The sequence below is a fragment of the Astatotilapia calliptera genome, chromosome 2 (assembly GCF_964374335.1).
Source record: "Astatotilapia calliptera chromosome 2, fAstCal68.1, whole genome shotgun sequence".
Lineage (NCBI taxonomy): Eukaryota > Metazoa > Chordata > Actinopteri > Cichliformes > Cichlidae > Astatotilapia > Astatotilapia calliptera.
The window spans coordinates 85,991-104,092 of NC_137423.1; the positions used below are offsets into that span (position 1 = coordinate 85,991).

The following is an 18,102-nucleotide window of genomic DNA, read 5'->3' on the forward strand; positions in this document are numbered from 1 at the left end:
CAGCTGCACGCTTGACTTTTCTCAGTTCATGGGCAGTTATTTTGCGCCTTGGTTTTTCCACACGCTTCTTGCGACCCTGTTGACTATTTTGAATGAAACGCTTGATTGTTCGATGATCACGCTTCAGAAGCTTTGCAATTTTGAAACTGCTGCATCCCCCTGCAAGATATCTCACTATTTTTGACTTTTCTGAGCCTGTCAAGTCCTTCTTTTGACCCATTTTGCCAAAGGAAAGCACGTTGGCTAATAATTATGCACACCTGATATAGGGTGTTGATGTCATTAGACCACACCCCTTCTCATTACAGAGATGCACATCACCTAATATGCTTAATTGGTAGTAGGCTTTCGAGCCTATACAGCTTGGAGTAAGACAACATGCATGAAGAGGATGATGTGGACAAAATACTCATTTGCCTAATAATTCTGCACTCCCTGTATAGAATTCACTTCATGTTTCATTCAGTTTATTTAACTGTACTTTGACACATTCATTGTAACATAATCCCTCCCTCCAGATGAATTCTTTCTTTTCCTTTTTAAAACTGTGTTTTTGTCAATCACAGTTTATTTAATGCAATTTCTTTTTATTAAATTACACGCTTTACAAGTCAGACATTCAGAGACTGGTGTGTGTCTTGCAGCCCCATCCTGCACCGCAGACACACACCAATGTCAGACTCTGTACAGGCTCTCAGTGACTCCTCCTATCAGAATCCCTTCAAAATTTTTATTATCTTATTTATTGGATGTGGTAAAATTCCCATTCATGAAACACTGTGTTATTTTCTGATCAACGTTAAGCATAATTTAGTAAAATTCACATGTGAATTTCTTTCATGTAAAATCATGTATGATGGTCATCTGGTGACAGAGTTCTTATCTTCTCACATTCCTACTGTCACCACTAATCTACCAAGGCTGAAGCCCGATCATGTACGCGCACAAAATTCAGACATGCAAGCAGTCATTGTTACTACTTGAACATATTTCTCTTTTATGTATTGATCAAACTTATAATAATAATAATAATGGATTGGATTTATATAGCGCTTTTCAAGGCACCCAAAGCACTTTACAATGCCACTATTCATTCACTCTTCATAACTTTATGAAACCAGATATCAGAAAGAAGAACCATGCAGCCAATACAATTTTCAAGCTTGGCAGAGAAAACAACATTTTGGTTTTGACCATTGGAAACAGAGAAGCAGGATTGTTTCACAAGGCAGCAGAATGGGAAGAGAAAGACGCAGAAAGCCTTTTTTATTCCTGTGCCTTTGTTTTCTTACATGATAATTTGATTAGCAGTGAAAACAATGATATGCATGTTCAGTAGCTAACTTTGATTTTACATAAAACAGAGCAGTGTTTCACCAGCCCTTACAGGGTTTCTAGTACTTCCTTATTTTCTGTTCCCTTGAGTACCATGGTCACCTCGAAGTAAAGCAGTTTGTATAGCTCTTTGAAGTTGCTGCTGTCCCAGGAAAGCTGGTTTTACCTGCTCGCCTCGATTGAAATCATCCCAGGGCAGGTTACAGACCTGTGTCGTCATGTTAATAAAAAGAGGAGGATGTTGAATTACAAGAGGAAATTAGACAAAAGAGAAATTGGATAAGGGGTGGAGATGAGGAAACGAGTGAGTCTGTGTTGAAAAACAGTTTGCTGTGTCATGATTACCCAACAGAGCAACACCTCACTGACGTGAGCCAGGATTTACACAAGAGGGGCTGCAGGAAGGCAAACTCAGGGTGAGACAGCAGTGCAGAGAAGAAAGAAAGGAGAGAAAAGTTTGGTGATGTCAAAGGGTAGACAGCCGGGCAGGAAAGTGAGACGTAAGTGAGAGAGATAAGAGAGAGGGAGGGCAGAGTGAAGGTTGGTGGGTGGGAGGAGAGAGAGATAGAGAGCACGGCCTGCCTGGCCTTTAGTCTTAACTCAGAGTTTTGTAACTTTCAGTCACAAAGACGGGGTGTCTGCAGTCACAGACAGAGCATTCATAAAGAGAAGAAGCGTGGTAGGCACTGTGTACAGAGATGACTGGAAGCTCTGCATCTGCTCACAGAGAAACTGCAGCAAATGGACACAAAGCTTCCTCAAACGGGACAGAACTCAAGCGTGAGGACGGAAAGGTAGAACTGGGGAAGAAGGTGACCCTGCTCCGAGGCATCTCCATCATCATTGGGACCATCATCGGAGCCGGGATCTTCATCTCACCAAAGGGAATCCTGAAGCACTCCGGAAGTGTGGGAGTGTCCCTGCTGGTGTGGATTGCCTGTGGCGTGCTGTCCCTCTTTGGTGAGTTGGAATATGAGCAGAGGAGTTCTGCTCTTGTAATATACTGGTGGAGCTTCAGAAAACTGTTTGTGGCTGTAGAGATTTAACAACAGACATAAAAAGAAGTCAGAAAAGTAACAAACAGAAGTCATTTGTTTTCTGTATAAAGTAAGATTAAAAAAGAAGAGATGTAACCATCACTGCCAAAAACACTGTCAGTATTGAAACCGTCGAGTAAGCTTCTTCTGTGCTAAAGCTGCTATTTTACAGTTCACTAATGCAAATATCAGAAGTGTAGTGATGATTTTAATATAAAGGCTCATCTCACAGCCAGAGGCGGAGCCAGACATTTGAAACACCCGGGGCTTAGCCCAAAGAGTAGTATGCATGTGGGATTTTTTTTTTTTTTTTTTTGGGGGGGGTGTGTAGAAATGACTGAAAGATTAATAGGCTCTGTTCAAAAAAGAATGACTTCATATAGGGAAAAATATATATCACATGTGCAGGACACCTTAAACTAGTTTTTTAATTAAGCAGCAAGGCAGAACAAGGTCAGGGCTGTATCAAGACATGAGGACTAAACCCCAATTCAACCAGACCCAGAACTGATCCAGAATTAAAACAGGACTACAACAGTTCAAAATCAGGACTACTGAGGACTTAACCAAGACAGAACCAGAATCAGAACTAGATGATAGTAGCACTAAAAATCATCATAGACCTGCACTACACTTGTTTTTTTAATTCTACCAAAGTCCACTATTTAGATTGAGAAAAGTTTATATAATTATTTAGCCTTGTTGTGCAAACAAGCCTGCAGAACTTAATAAATACAGAATTTGAAAAATAACAAACCTAAAAAGAAACACTAGGTACGAGATACATGAGGACCTGTGATACGGTGATACTTTTGGTAAACAACCATTTGACTAACATGTGTGTCTCACCTGCTCTTGTTCATCTGTTCTGTCCTCGTTCTCCTCTCTCTCCCTCTTTGTGCTGACAATCATCAAATATACAGTTGAAACCAGATATTTACTCTTCAGATAAAAACACTTTTTTAATTGTAACATCAAATCAGACTAAATGTTTATTTCTTTAGATTGATAAATATAAAAACATATTTGTTAACTTTAAGAGTAAAGAGAGAAACTATCTGTATTTCTTAATTGCAAATGGCACCAAATTGTATTCAAACTTGAGCCACACTTATGGAGCTCCACAGTTCTTTTCCTGGTGTTTTGGTTGACATCTCTTGATTTTCCCATGTCAAAGAAACAGGCTCTGTGTTTTGCCTTATATGCATCCACAGCTGTGCCACCAGTTTACTCACATGGACTCTACTAACCTATCAGAAGCTTCTTCAGCTCAGAATGGAATCGTCTGGAGTTTTCTTATTAATTAACAATAAATTTAGTGTACATGTACTCCTAAATTTGATGAAAGTGATAAAAATAGCTCTGTCTCTCTTTATTCTGAAATTTAACTAATTCAAAATATATTTCAATATTTATCTAAAACAAAAATTTACTCTAAATTGATGTTGTACAGTAAAAATGTTTTATGTTTTCTCCCTAAAGTGTATGTAAATATCTGGTTACAAATGTGAATATCCTGCTGTGTACTGAAATCCCTCTTGTTTTGCATAGAAATATACTGAACAACATACAAAGCATAATATATAAAATAACATTTACCTGAGTTTTTTCTTTGAAAGAACCCTCGAATGTCCATTCTTATGTTTCAGTACATAACTGAAACCGATTTAGTCGGGAGGGTAAGAACTGAAAATATGAAATAAACACACGTAAGCTAAGACTCTAAAAAAAAATAGCATTTGTTCGGCTTTTCATTTCGCCATTTGTTGATTCACTTGAAGAGCAAGTAACGTAATATTGGTCAAGTGATCAGTTTCATATCAATCTTTCGTGATGCACCGTCATATTTACATTATTTGTACGGTACGAATGATTTGCTTTGGTACCTGCTCAAACTTAAGCTCTCCTTAGTATGGCTGGCTCCGTCTCTCCAACAGCGCACTCACGGGCAGCAGCTGCCCCCGCCCCCTCGCTCAGTCGCTTAGTGCCTGAGCTTGGATCATACCAATATCAGGGGGGGATTCACGCACAGTCGTAAATTCCCACAGTGTGCACTATGTGCTTCGAATATTGTGTGTACTTTTTGTTTTATACAGTTGTCAGCCAGGCATCTAACTATGAAAAAATTACACTCCAAAATACCCCGGGCTTCTGACAAAACAACCCGGGCTTAAGCCCCGTAAGCCACCCCTCCGCTCCGCCCCTGCTCACAGCCACAAAAATCTGCTTCAAACCATGAGCTGAATGTTTCAGAGTAAAGTTTTATGGCAGCCATCAGGGCTGAACTCACTAACTTGGGTCTGATCTTCAAGTCTCAGTCAAACTTCAGTCTGCTTCACAGCATCGCTGTAAACATGGCTACACATACACAGTGACCTGATAACTCACTGTTGGAGACTGTAAAAGTCACACAGCATCAACACTTATAAAACTTTTTTCCTGCATGATTGCTGTGATTCTGCGACTTATTCTGAATATTCTCACACTTTGTGTCTCGCTCCAACATATATGGACCTAACTATGCGTATTTGTAGCTTTGTCTTCAGCACCACAGTGGATTTCAAATCAAACAGTCAGGATGTGATTGAAATACAGAGTTTCAGTTTAATTGAAGGGTTTAACAAAAACATTGCACTGACTGTTTAGAAGTTACAGACATATTTATGCAGTTTCTAGAAATGTAAATGGACAAACTCATTTTACACATGAACATAACTCATTTGCTGTCAATGATGATCTCAAGTATTGAAACCCAAGGACCTTTACAGCAGCACTTCCGCCTGTCATCTGCATGTCCATGCCAAAATGTGGCCTCTGTCATGTTACACAGAGGATGTGCTATGCCTACAGGCTGTTTAGTCAGGTCAGAATCTGCAGTCTAATCCTGAATTCAGTTCTGACTGGTCAGAGTCTTATTGGGAACAAAAAGACTAAAAAAACACTGGAGAAGAGCAGAATCTGTTGTTGAATACCCACAGCAGTGCAAGTCCAACAAAGGAGAGCTGAAGCTCCACTGCGGTCTTTGCCTAAAGCACATGCAGGCCAGAGGTCAACAGAGATGGACATGGGCGAACACAGACAAAACCTCTGCCCGGGGGCTCTCCTGGCTCCACCTTCAACAGTTGGGCAATTCTTCACTTCCTGGTTTTAATTGTGTGCACTAATGATTTCTCAATTCATTTTCAAATCTTTGAAAAAAAATGACAGATGTGCTCATGGGTTTGTTACCTTGTGCAATATGTAAATATACATAATTGCTTGGTTTCTTTGAGAAAGATAACACTTGAATTATGTAATTTTTCAGACTCTCAGTGAACTTAACAACCACCAGAACTTACGAGATGTATCAATTCTGATTTGACCATTAACCACAGGACATATTAGCCAATCATCCTGACATGTAATAATGAACACCACAACTATTGCATGACCTCCTTTGAGCGAGCCGGAAGTAAAAACGTCTTTTTAACATGAAGAAAGCTCCAGCAGAACTGGAGGGGGCGGGGGGGGGGGGGGTAGGTCTGATTGGGGTTGAGGGGAGGAACACAGGACAAATACCTGCTGTGGGAGAGAGTCAGAGATTAATCCAGTCCCAATAAAGTTTAAGACCACCTGAGAACTGGCTAACAAAGTTCCAAGTAGAGCTTCAACATGCTACAGGAAGAAATGGAAGTGAAACAAAACTTTTTTCTAGGTTCTAGGTCCTTTATTATTTGTCACATGCATAGTTATACAAGTATAACACACAGTGAAATGTAGCCTGACACGCTCCTCGACATGTGCAAAAATTGGGGGGGGGGGGGGGGTGTAGAGGAAGAACATTATATATATATATATATATATATACACATATAGTATATACACTGGGTGAATGTGCAGTAGTAGCAGCAAGCAGGTGAATTCTGTACATTAATATGAATAGACATCTGACTATTTTACAGGATAGACAATATAAACATATTTAAAATTAAAGGAATTGAAATGTACATTGTGCTTTGGTTTAGTGTCTGGAAGAGTCCTGTCTCAGTCAATTATAGATGATGTGAGAGGGTGGGTGTGTGTGTTTAGGGCACGGATGGCTTGAGGAGAGAAGCTCCTCTTGAGTCTCTCTGTCCTTGCCCGGAAGATGCGGAACCTTCTACCAGATTGCAGAAGTTGGAACAGTTTGTTGCCAGGATGGGACGGGTCCTTCAGTATCTGCGCTGCTCTAGTCCGGCATCTCCTGGTGTAGGTGTCCTGAAGCAGGGGGGGAGCAATCCTGCAGCAGCGTTCTGCTGTACGGATCACTCTCTGGAGAGCTTTTTGGTCCTTCACACAGCTGTTCCCAAACCACGATGTCATGTTCTGTGTGAGGATGCTCTCCACAGCGCCTGTATAGAAAATCCTGAGGATCTTTGGAGAGACCCTGAACTTCCTCAGTTGTCGTGGGTGATACAGGCGCTGCCTAGCCTTTTTGGTCTGGACCTGAATGTGGGCAGCCCATGTCAGGTCTGAGGAGATGTGGACACCAAGATACTTGAAGGACTGCACCCTCTCCACTGGAGCTCCATTGATGATAATGGGCTTGTAGTCTCTGTGCTGACCCCTTCTGAAGTCCACCACCAGCTCCTTGGTCTTGCTGACGTTCAGCTGGAGGTGGTTGTCCTGGCACCACGATGCCAGATTCTTCACTTCATCCATGTAGGCCGCCTCATCGTTGTTGGAGATGGCACCCAACACCACTGTGTCGTCAGCAAACTTCACAATGGTGTTGGAGCCATGGGTGGCCACACAGTCTGAAGTGTAGAGGGAGTAGAGCAGTGGCGAGAGGACACATCCCTGAGGTGCTCCTGTGTTGATGGTGTTGCTGTTGGAGAAGCACCTGCCCACCCTCACCACCTGAGTTCTGCCAGTGAGGAAGTCCAACACCCATGCACACAGACGGCTGTTAAGTCCCAGATCCCTCAGCTTTGTGAACAGTCTGCAGGGCACTATTGTGTTAAACGCTGAATGGTAAATGGACTGGTTCTTATATAGCGCTTTTCCACTATTCTGAGCACTCAAAGCGCTTTACACAACTTGTGCATTCACCCATTCACACCCATTCGCACAAGCACAACTGACATTCACACACATTCATACTCCGATGAATGCATCGGAGAGCAATTTCGGGTTAGTATCTTACCCAAGGATATTTGGCATGCAGACTAGGGGAAACCGGGAATCGAACCACCAACCTTCCGATCAGTAGATGACCTGCTCTACCACCTGAGCTACAGCCACCCCAGCTGAACTGTAATCAACAAACAGCATTCGCACATAGTTACCCTGTTTCTTGTCCACGTGGCTGAGAGTGGTGTGTAGGACGTGGGCGATGGCATCCTCTGTGGATCTGTTGGATCTGTAGGCGAACTGCAGCGGATCTGTAGGCGAACTGCAGTGGATCTGTGGTGTCTGGGATGGAGGAGGAGATGATGTTCTTCAGCAGCCTCTCAAACACCTTCATTACTACCGAGGTCAGTGCAACTGGCCGGTAATCGTTCAGGGATGAGGGTTTGCTGTTCTTGGGCACAGGGATGATGGTGGATCTTTTGAAGCATGTGGGGACCACAGACTTCGCCAGGGACTCGTTGAAGATGTAAGTGAACACACTTGCTAGCTGGTCAGCACAGCAGCGCAGCAGACGGCCGGTGATGCCGTCTGGCCCCGCCGCTTTCCTTGTGTTCACTCTCCTCAGCGCCGCTCGGACGTCATGCTCCGCGATGCTGGTCACCGGTCTCTCGCTGATGACGTCACTGTCCTCGGTAGCCAGGCGGTAGATAGCATTAGCCGCCTGGCTAACCTTGAAACGGGCAGAGTCGGCGTTGATCGGCGCAGTGTCCCTGGCTTTGTAGTCCGTAATGGTGCGTAGTCCGTGCCACATACTCCGTGTGTCGCCCTGGTGGAAGCGGGACTCCACACGTTCCCGGTACCTGCGTTTGGCATCTCTCACCGCGCGCCGCACGCCGTATGAGGCCGCTTTGTAGGCGCTCATATCGCCAGTGGCGAGACCCGCGTTGTAGGAGGCGGTCCTGGCGTTTATAGCAGTGCGGATCGATCTGTCCATCCACGGTTTCTGGTTTGGGAATGTGGTGACTCTGGCAGTGGGGATAATCTCCTCCGCTAGCATATTGACGAAGCATACTGCTACTTCCGTAAACTCGTTGATGTCGACTGCGCATACTCTGAACATGTCCCAGTCTACGTCGTTGAGTGCGTCCTGTAGCGTAGCTTCTGATTGGGCAGTCCACCGTTGTACCTCCCTCGTGGTCACGTCTTCCCTCCGTATGCTTTGTTTATACTGGGGAATGAGGAAGATGGCGTTGTGGTCAGACTTCCCAAAAGCCGGGTGTGAGACAGCTTTGTAGCCCTGCTTGTATGGCGTGTAGCAGTGATCCAAAATCCGATCCCCTCTCATTGGACACGAGACATGCTGGTAAAAGTTTGGCATGACTTGTCTGAGGTTCGCTTTGTTAAAGTCTCCTGCTACAATGAGGGCTGTGCCCGGGTCCTTGTTTTGAAGCGAGCTCAGCACATCATGTAATTCGGACAGAGCCATACCTGTGTCCGCTTGGGGTGGGATGTAGACCGCCGTGGCGATGACTGAGGTGAACTCACGGGGCAGATAGAAAGGGCGGCACTTAATGCTCAGGAACTCCAGATGTGGCGAGCAGCCGCTGGAGAGAGTAGAAATGCTCCTGGCATCACACCACTTTTTGTTTACCATGAAACACACTCCTCCACCTTTGGTTTTGTTCGACTCTGCCGTTCTGTCCGCGCGGAGCACAAAGAATGAATCCGACAAAGTTACGGCCTGGTCCGGCACGGTGGGGGACAGCCATGTCTCCGTGAAGCACAGAATGTTGCAGTCCCTCATGTCACTTTGGAAGGTGACCCTTGCTATTAGGCCATCGAGCTTGTTCTCCATGGATTGTACATTGGCCAGTAGGATACTGGGCAGTGGTGCGCGATGCGCCTGCTGTCTCAGTCTGTTCCTAATACCAGCGCGTTTTCCCCGGCGCTTTTTTGTTCTGTGCCTCGGATGAGCGGCCCGTCCTTTGTTGTTCTCCGCGCCGCGTAGAATCTCTGGCGGCCAGGAAGGGTCAGGTTTAAAAGTGTCCAAGATTAGATGTGCAACCTTGGCACCGATGTTTACAAGTGATCCGCTGTCGTATACTATAAGACTAGAGGATTTTGGGATGTAAACCAGAGCAAAAAATAAGTAAAAAACAAGAAAAGTGGATAGTCGGAGCGGAGCGGTCAGGAAGGCGTCTGGACGTGGCCGCGCCATCTTGGAACATCAGTGATTCTTGAGATAAGGGACAAAACATGTCCAGCAGATAAAACCCAATTTTGTGGTTAAAAATATGCATACAAGTGTTACCCAACTGCCTAAAAGACAAACCATGTCATGGCTCGCTGTGTGGCAGGCAGGATGAGGACCCAAAATGCAAACTCACGGACTCAGGGGATAAACTCAAAATCACAGCTTTAATGCTGGAAGGCAGATCACAGAAAATACAAAACTTAAACTGGGAACCATAAACTAACACTCGCAGAGAGACACAGGGAAATCCACTTAGCATGAGGGAGAACGCGACACAGAACTGAGGGAGACGCAGACATAAATACACAGAGGGTTAACGAGGGAAGTGGGAACACACGGGGACACGGCTGACACAGATAACCATAACGAGACAGGGCGGGGTGAACGTAACATGACGTATACAGGCGCGAGAGGCACAAAGTAACACAGGAAGTGCACGGGGGTTCAGACCGGAGGAGAGAGAGAGCACAGGGAGAACATAGACATAACGGGCAGGGGAAACAGGGAATAAACACAAAGAGGGACGAGGGCTCATGAATACACAGAGGGGCACACAGGGGGTAAGAGTCACGAAGGGAAAACACTTAGGGAACAACACAACAGGACAACTCAGGAAACATGGCCTAAATAAGGAACGAAATACAAAAATACAGGAAACTAAGAATACTGGGCCAACATGGCGACGGCATGGGTGGAGACACGAAGGCTGCAGCTGGCGGCGGCGTGGAAGCTGGGGACGGGGACTCCGAGGCTGCAGCTGATGGAGCAGCTGGTGGCTGGACGGGCTCCTCGGGCCCCCCAGTTGACGAGGAAGGTTGCTGAACAGGTCCCTCGGACCCTCCAGCGGAGACAGGTGGCTGAACGGGCCCCTCGGACCCTCCAGCGGAGACAGGCGGCTGAACGGGCCCCTCGGACCCTCCAGCGGAGACAGGCGGCTGAACGGGCCCCTCGGACCCTCCAGCGGAGACGAGGAGGTGCTGGCTAGGCTGAGCAGAGCCGCCAGCAGAGACAAAGAGCGGCTGGAGGCGTTCCCCTGAACCCCCAGCGGAGACGAGGAGGTGCTGGCCGGGCTGACCAGAGCCGCCAGCGGAGACGAAAAACAGCTGTCGGACGGGACCCTCGGACCCTCCAGCTGACGTGACGTGAAGTGGTGGTGTCGCCGCAGGGTGCCAGATAGGCACACCCGGGAGTTCAACAGCAGATGCAGGACAAACAGTTATGGAGGCCCCTGGCTGGACTAGGAGCTGAGGAAACACAGGCTGCTGAGGCACAATCCCAGAGAGAGAAAGAGCGGGTGAAAAACATGCTATAGGGCTTAATATCTTGGCACAAAAGACAATGAAATGAGCAGTGGTAGTGACCACCAGTTCTGAGCCAGCAATCATTAGGTTCCCAGAGTCTGCATTAGTCTAAAGCGGCTCACAGGTTACTGGCCCAGTCTCAGTAATCCTAGGAGAGGTCAACATAAGCTGGTTGGACTTAACCGATGGTAGTGTGCGGCTCAGAGGAGCTGGTTCAACCATACAGAAAACAAGAATTGCCACTCGATCCACAAAAACAAGGCTTAGATCATCAGGAGCTGACTCCTGGAAAAACAGTAAATAAACAGGTATGGACCTAACCAATGGCACCGTGGTAGCATGACTGTGGTGTGTTGGATGAATGTGTTTGTTGGAACCCGCACCCGCAGTGATCTGTGGCTTCAGAGTGATAACTATATTGAGTGGAGAGACAGATACAGGTAAAACGGTACGTAAACCATTAACTGAAGCAGGTGACACTTCAGGCTGAGAGTGAGTGGTTACACCATTGTTCAAGGCCAAAATCCTATCTAGTGATGAGTTCACAGAGGCAGGAGAAAATGGTGTCACGTTAACCCTGATCTCAGCCTCCATCTCCTGAGTGGAGGTAATGGTGCTGGAGCAAAACAGTTCAAAATCACCTTGTTTATTACCTCCAGGAAGACAGAAGTCATGTCAGGATAACTAGTTATGTTTTCGTTACCTTCATTCAGAGACTGGTGGAGGAGCAGGGCTCATGAATACACTTAGGGAACAACACAACAGGGCAACTCAGGAAACATGGCCTAAAAAAGGAATACAAAAATACAGGAAACTAAGAATACTGGGCCAACATGGCCCAGGACCATGACAAACCAAGGCAATGTTTATACAACAAAACTACAATTTTGCATTTTTTATAAATATATATTTATTTTAAATGGTACAATTCATTACCAGTACCTTAAAAATCCATTGTCCAGAAGCAGGTGTGATAATATTACAATACAGAAAAAAAATTTAAAGTAATGTAAAATTTAACATCATGGCTCTCATCACTAAGTATTTAAGTCAATACCTTATATAATATCAAAATATGCAATTGAAAATTTATTTTTAAATATTTTTTAAGTGATTAAAATCGTGTCCAGAGTTTTTGTCAACACCGTCAGATTTTTTTAAAAGTACAAAAAAATCAGGAATTATTGTGGGCAGCTTACACTCTGAGGACCCCTTTACCACTTCCTGTTTGATACACATGCCATGAGGTCACTGCTGTGATAATTTGTTTGTTTTTATTTCATTTATTGCGCACCTTTCTGATAAAACTCTGTGTCACAACCATAGTGCGTCAACACCAAAGTCGATGAAATGCAAGATTTAAATTTTTTTTCTTGTAAAAAGAGCCTCATTTAGGTAGATTGTAGAGGCCATAAGCAGCTGATGAAAAACAAGATGGCTTCTGTCAGATAAACATGTGTTATGAGAGAAAGTCGGTGATGTCAACACCATCAGGATTTTGGTCTGACGGTGTTGACCCTTTTTCTAATGGTGTTGACAAATGCCACAAAAGTGTGCTATTCATCAATTATATTATCAATTATAAGTTATTTTTTACTAATATTTCAGATATATTACCTCCTGTGTACTTTACTGATATTTCTGCTTCACAAATGTGTCAAATATTATCAAATTTGTATTATCTTGAATCTCATTGTTTATGTATACATTATTGATCCTGTAGGAAAATGCTTAGTCCTCTGCATTTAACCAATTCACTCAGTGATGCAGTGGGCAGCTACCAATGCACAGTGTTGGGGAGTAACGGAATACATGTACCGCCGTTACGTATTTAAAATACAAAATATGAGTAACTGTATTCCGTTACAGTTACCGTTTAAAAAGGTGGTATTCAGAATACAGTTACTTTGTTGAAATAAATGGATTACACTGCGGTACTTTCCTGTTCCATTTTGTCGCGGGTCAGGACTGTTTGGGTTTTGTTTGACAGCTACGTTCTGTTGTTCCAGGCGGCAGGATTACGGTTGCCATGGTTACAGGGCGACGCTCTCTCTCTCTCTGCGACTGTGTGTTTCCTGGGTGAGAGAGCGCCTTTTCGTTGTTGTTGTTGTTGTGCTAAGCTAACAGGCAGAATGCTACAAGCATAGCTCTAAAGAATGTAGCATCATGGGCAGTGTAGTCCGTGTTGCAGGGAGAATGGACTGCCATACACGTTATGGGTCTGTGAGCGCGAGGAGGGAGAAAAAGGGGAGTGGAAAGGTACGAGTTGTCATCGAGGAAAAACGGGAGCTGGAAGCATGTAAATATAATAATAACCACTTCAGCCAAGAAGAGTGCCTGACGAGCCCAGTTGTAAGTAAGCTATTAAGACTCGACTGTACACCGTGTTCGTGTTTTCCTCTGAAAACAATAAGTTCCGTTGGAGCAGTCTTTCAACGCCTCTCTCTGTCTCTCGCAAGAAAAGTTGACCCACACAACAAAGTAAAGCTATTTTTCGGCTACGAGCCGACAGGGACCCCGCCGTATTAGTCAGAGGTCCCTTTACTACAGTTCGGAGTCGCGGACCTTCAGTAATAGTAATAAATCACACAGCAATAGTACATTCACGTTGTTGTAAAAAGCATGATAATATATTAAGTAATCCAAAGTATTCAGAATACGTTACTGTCATTGAGTAACGTAACGGAATACATTACAGAATACATTTTGGGGCATGTATTCTGTATTCTGTAATGGAATACATTTTAAAAGTAACCTTCCCAACACTGCCAATGCAGGATAGCCGCTGTTCGTTGTATTTGAACGCCCAACCTTTCAATCATGTGGCATCTACTGAGCTAGCTGTGCCCGAGAGCTGTTCTTTAAGTGATGATGGATGAATCCTGCTTCCGGGCCCAAACTACTGTGTTTATTAAGCCTGTTGTGCTGTTAAAATGTTTTAATGCTTTTATCTTGTTCTATTACATCTGAACAAGCCCCTAAAAGCAGCCAGTGATCACTGTCAGCCTAACCATCGCGAACCCTCACGTTAACTTTTATCAAGTGGAAAAAAGTTAGCGTTCATCCTCCAGCTTCACTGTGTTTATGTTATGCTAAGATAGCTGTGTCGCTAACGATCACATAGCACATCATTATATACCAGCTAGCCCAACTTCAGTAACCTGACAATAGTCACTGCAGTTTAGTTTTCTGTCTCCATTTATGTTGGAAGTGATAGCAGAGCTGGTGTATCATGTTCAGGTGGAAACAAGCAATCTAACTTTAACTCTGTTAAATTTCATATATTCTGTCTTCATGGATACCTGGATGTTACACCTGGTAGAGCCACACTGATCATTTTATTAAAGATGAAAGAATTTAGAGAGTTTGTATCTCTCAGTGATGCCGCAGAGTTCCTTTGACTTTGGGATCTGCAGCGGAGTTTGGACCTGGAAACAGCTAATGACATCAAACTTAATGGCTGGATAGCATTTCTATTGCTTAATGCATAATTGTGTTGTGAATATTCATCCTTAATCTGTGAAAAAGCACAAGGTTCAGAAAAATTATAGTGATTACAAAATGGTACATTTCAGGCTAAAATAGCAAAGGGGAAGCTGTCAGTAGAGGAACGAAAGAGAAGGAACAGGGATGATCAAAAAAGAAGGAGAGAAAACATTAACAGCCAGCCTGAGTTGAAGAAAGAGTTTCTCATAAAGGGAAAGATGGACAAATAGAGTGAAAGAGGGAAAAATAAAGAACATCAGTGATCTGAAAGGAAGAGAAAAAAGTCAGAAGACAAGGTTTTGGAAACAAGCACAGAGGGGCCACCGTAAATATACTTTTATTTATTCGCTCCACATAGCAATGTTTGGTTTCTTCCTGAATACTATCGTTGTTTATATTTACTGCGGGAAGAAATGGTAAAAACTGTGTTTTATAAGGAAAATGCTCAAAAACGCTCTCCGCCTGTGAACAAGAACAAAACCCAAAGAAACCCCAGCCTTTCCTGTTGGTCAAAAAATGTACCATGTCGACCAATAGAAAAATGATATGGCAACATAGCATTTAGTTGTTTAGGAAGGGGGAAGTTGTAGGAGTGACAGCGGTGTTTTGAGATGTGAGAGATTTGCGACGTTTAGCGCAAATCTTGTGTAGTTAGTGTGTAGTGTAGTCAATAGTTTTGTTGTGTGTGTCAGAACAATGAGGCGACTGCTGAATGTTACAGGTGTTACAGCAGTGATACATCTCCTGTTGTCAGGCCTGCAGGTATCAGGCTGTTGTTCTCCTTCATCTCATAGTGGACAGAAATTATTTTTGCAGTGACACAAATAATTTGTGTGGCATCAGATTTGATGCAGAACAGCTGATTGTTCTGTAAATAGTGTGAAATGTTTATTTAAAAACATCTTGGCTGCATTTTTAGGTAAACAGCTGCAAAAAACTTTGTTGTTTGCATAACTCAGTTACTTTTTTGAAGAAGTAACTATAATTAATTGCCCAACATTGGTCATTATTTACTGTATTTTGCAGACAGAGAGTTACAGACTCTCTCCCAGACCACAGACTCATAATACAAGTCAGAGCTTTATAGAAAAAAAAAGAAAGTTGTGTTTTCAAAATTGGAGTTCAAGTTATTTTCCTTCCAATAGTGTTAACATCCTACACAGGTCAGGAAAAATATATTTTTTTAAATTTTCGTTGTAAGTGGGCTAAAGCAGTTAATTAAAAGTAGTCTAACATAAATGCTGTAATTTGATTACTTTAATAAACCATGTAACTTAGATTGATTTGATGCTGGCGTGACCACAGCGGACACGTCTAGTGTTGCTCACAGTGGTCCAAGGGACCGCTCAGAGAGTTTGTGTGTTCGCTCCGACACATGAACAATTAGAGGGAACATTGGCTGTAACTAAGTTTAAGAATATAATCCACCCACTGTTATCATCTTCAATGCCCTGTACCAACACAGAGCAGAGCAGCTATCTGAATACTACTCCAACAGAGGTCGATCATCTTGTTAATAATATCACCTCCTCACTACGTACGACTCTGGATACTGTAGCTCCTGTGAAAACTAAGGTCTCTAATCAGAAGTACCTGACTCCGTGGTATAATTCTCAAACACGTACCCTAAAGCAGATGACTCGTAATCTGGAGAGGAAATGGCGTGTCACAAATCTAGAGGATCATCATTTAGCCTGGAGAAATAGTTTGCTGCTTTATAAGTAAGCCCTCCGCAAAGCCAGAACATCTTACTATTCATCACTGATTGAAGAAAATCAGAATAACCCCAGGTTTCTCTTCAGCTCTGTAGCCAGGCTGACAAACAATCAGAGCTCTGTTGAGCCAACCATCCCTTTAACGTTAACTAGTAATAACTTCATGAACTTCTTCACAAATAAAATTTTTATCATTAGAGAAAAAATTACCAGTAATCATCCCACAGATGTAATATTATCTACAGCTACTCTTAGTACCATTGATGTTAAGTTAGACTCTTTTTCTCCAATTGATCTTTCTGAGTTAACTTCAATAATTAATTCTTCAGAACCATCAACGTGTCTTTTAGACCCCATTCCTACAAAACTTCCATTAATTAATTCTTTGATCTTAAATATGATCAACCTATCTCTAATAATCAGCTATGTACCACAGGCCTTCAAGCTGGCTGTAGTTAAACCTTTACTCAAAAAGCCATCTCTAGACCCAGCAGTCTTAGCTAATTATAGGCCAATCTCCAACCTTCCTTTCATATCAAACATCCTTGAAAGAGTAGTTGTCAAACAGCTAACAGATCATCTGCAGAGGAATGGTTTATTTGAAGAGTTTCAGCCAGGTTTCAGAGCTCATCACAGCACAGAAACAGCTTTAGTGAAGGTTACAAATGATCTTCTTATGGCTTCTGACAGTGAACTCATCTCTGTGCTTGTCCTGCTAGACCTTAGTGCAGCATTCGATACTGTCGACCAAAATATCCTATTACAGCGATTAGAACATGCTGTAGGTATTACAGGTATTGTACTGCAGTGGTTTGTATCATATCTATCTAATAGACTCCAATTTGTGCATGTAAATGGAGAGTCCTCTTCACACACTGAGGTCAATTATGGAGTTCCACAGGGTTCAGTGCTAGGACCAATTCTGTTTACATTGTACATGCTTCCCTTAGGCAGCATCATTAGAAGACAAAGCATACATTTTCACTGCTATGCAGATGACACCCAGCTCTATCTGTCCATGAAGCCAGATACCACACAACAATGAGTTAAACTGCAGGAATGTCTTAAAGACATAAAGACCTGGATGGCCGCTAACTTTCTGCTTCTTAATTCAGATAAAACTGAGGTTATTGTACTCGGCCCTGAAAATCTTAGAAATATGGTATCTAACCAGATTCTTACTCTGGATGGCATTACCTTGGCCTCCAGTAACACTGTGAGGAACCTTGGAGTCATTTTTGACCAGGACATGTCCTTTAACGCACATATTTAAAGCACATATGTAAGACTGCTTTCTTCCATTTGCGCAACATCTCTAAAGTTAGAAATATCCTGTCTCAGAGTGATGCTGAATAGTGATGGGATTTCCGGCTCTTTTTAGAGAACTGGCTCTCACATATGCTTTCAATTGTGTAATTTAAGTGATCTAGGTAGCTCTGTTTTGGAAGTTCAGTTAACGCTAGAAATGTGCTTTGGAGTTCGTACGTGTTTTGTCTCTAGGGGCCACCGCATATATTTATATATAAACATATATAAATAAAACCACTTTTTTTTTACATTAGTAATTCCTTTTGTGCATAATTTTATATTGTTGTTAATAATAAATTAATTAAAGCAACAAAACAACCTAAAGAGCCGGTTCGGAGCCGAAAGAGCCGGCTCTTTTTAGTGAGGCGAGCAGAAAGAGCCGGTTCTCCAAAAAGAGCTGGAAATCCCATCACTAGTAGTGATGGTAAATTTGATTCCTTTTAGTGAATCGAGTTTGAATGAGTCACTCACCAAAATGAATCGGGTGTTTTGAGTCATTTGAGTCACTGAGTCAGTTGCTAGGAGAGTGCAAAAAATTTACATTTTCATGCAAACTTAATTTGTTTGTCTTTTCA

At 43.2% G+C, this 18,102-nt stretch overlaps 1 protein-coding gene across 3 annotated transcripts in view; it reads left to right on the forward strand.

Annotated features, from left to right (window-relative positions):
- The first annotated feature begins 1,682 nt into the window (after positions 1–1,682).
- Positions 1,683–18,102, forward strand: part of slc7a11 (solute carrier family 7 member 11) — a 51,172-nt gene continuing 34,752 nt past the window's right edge. For 2 of the 3 annotated variants that reach the window (XM_026182061.2, XM_080304209.1), the window contains exon 1: positions 1,889–2,295. In XM_026182061.2, the coding sequence (XP_026037846.1) occupies positions 2,034–2,295 (262 nt within the window). In that variant the 5' untranslated portion in view covers positions 1,889–2,033. Of the gene's footprint in view, positions 2,296–18,102 lie in introns of all 3 variants that reach the window. The other variant, XM_026182051.2, reaches the window with a different exon arrangement.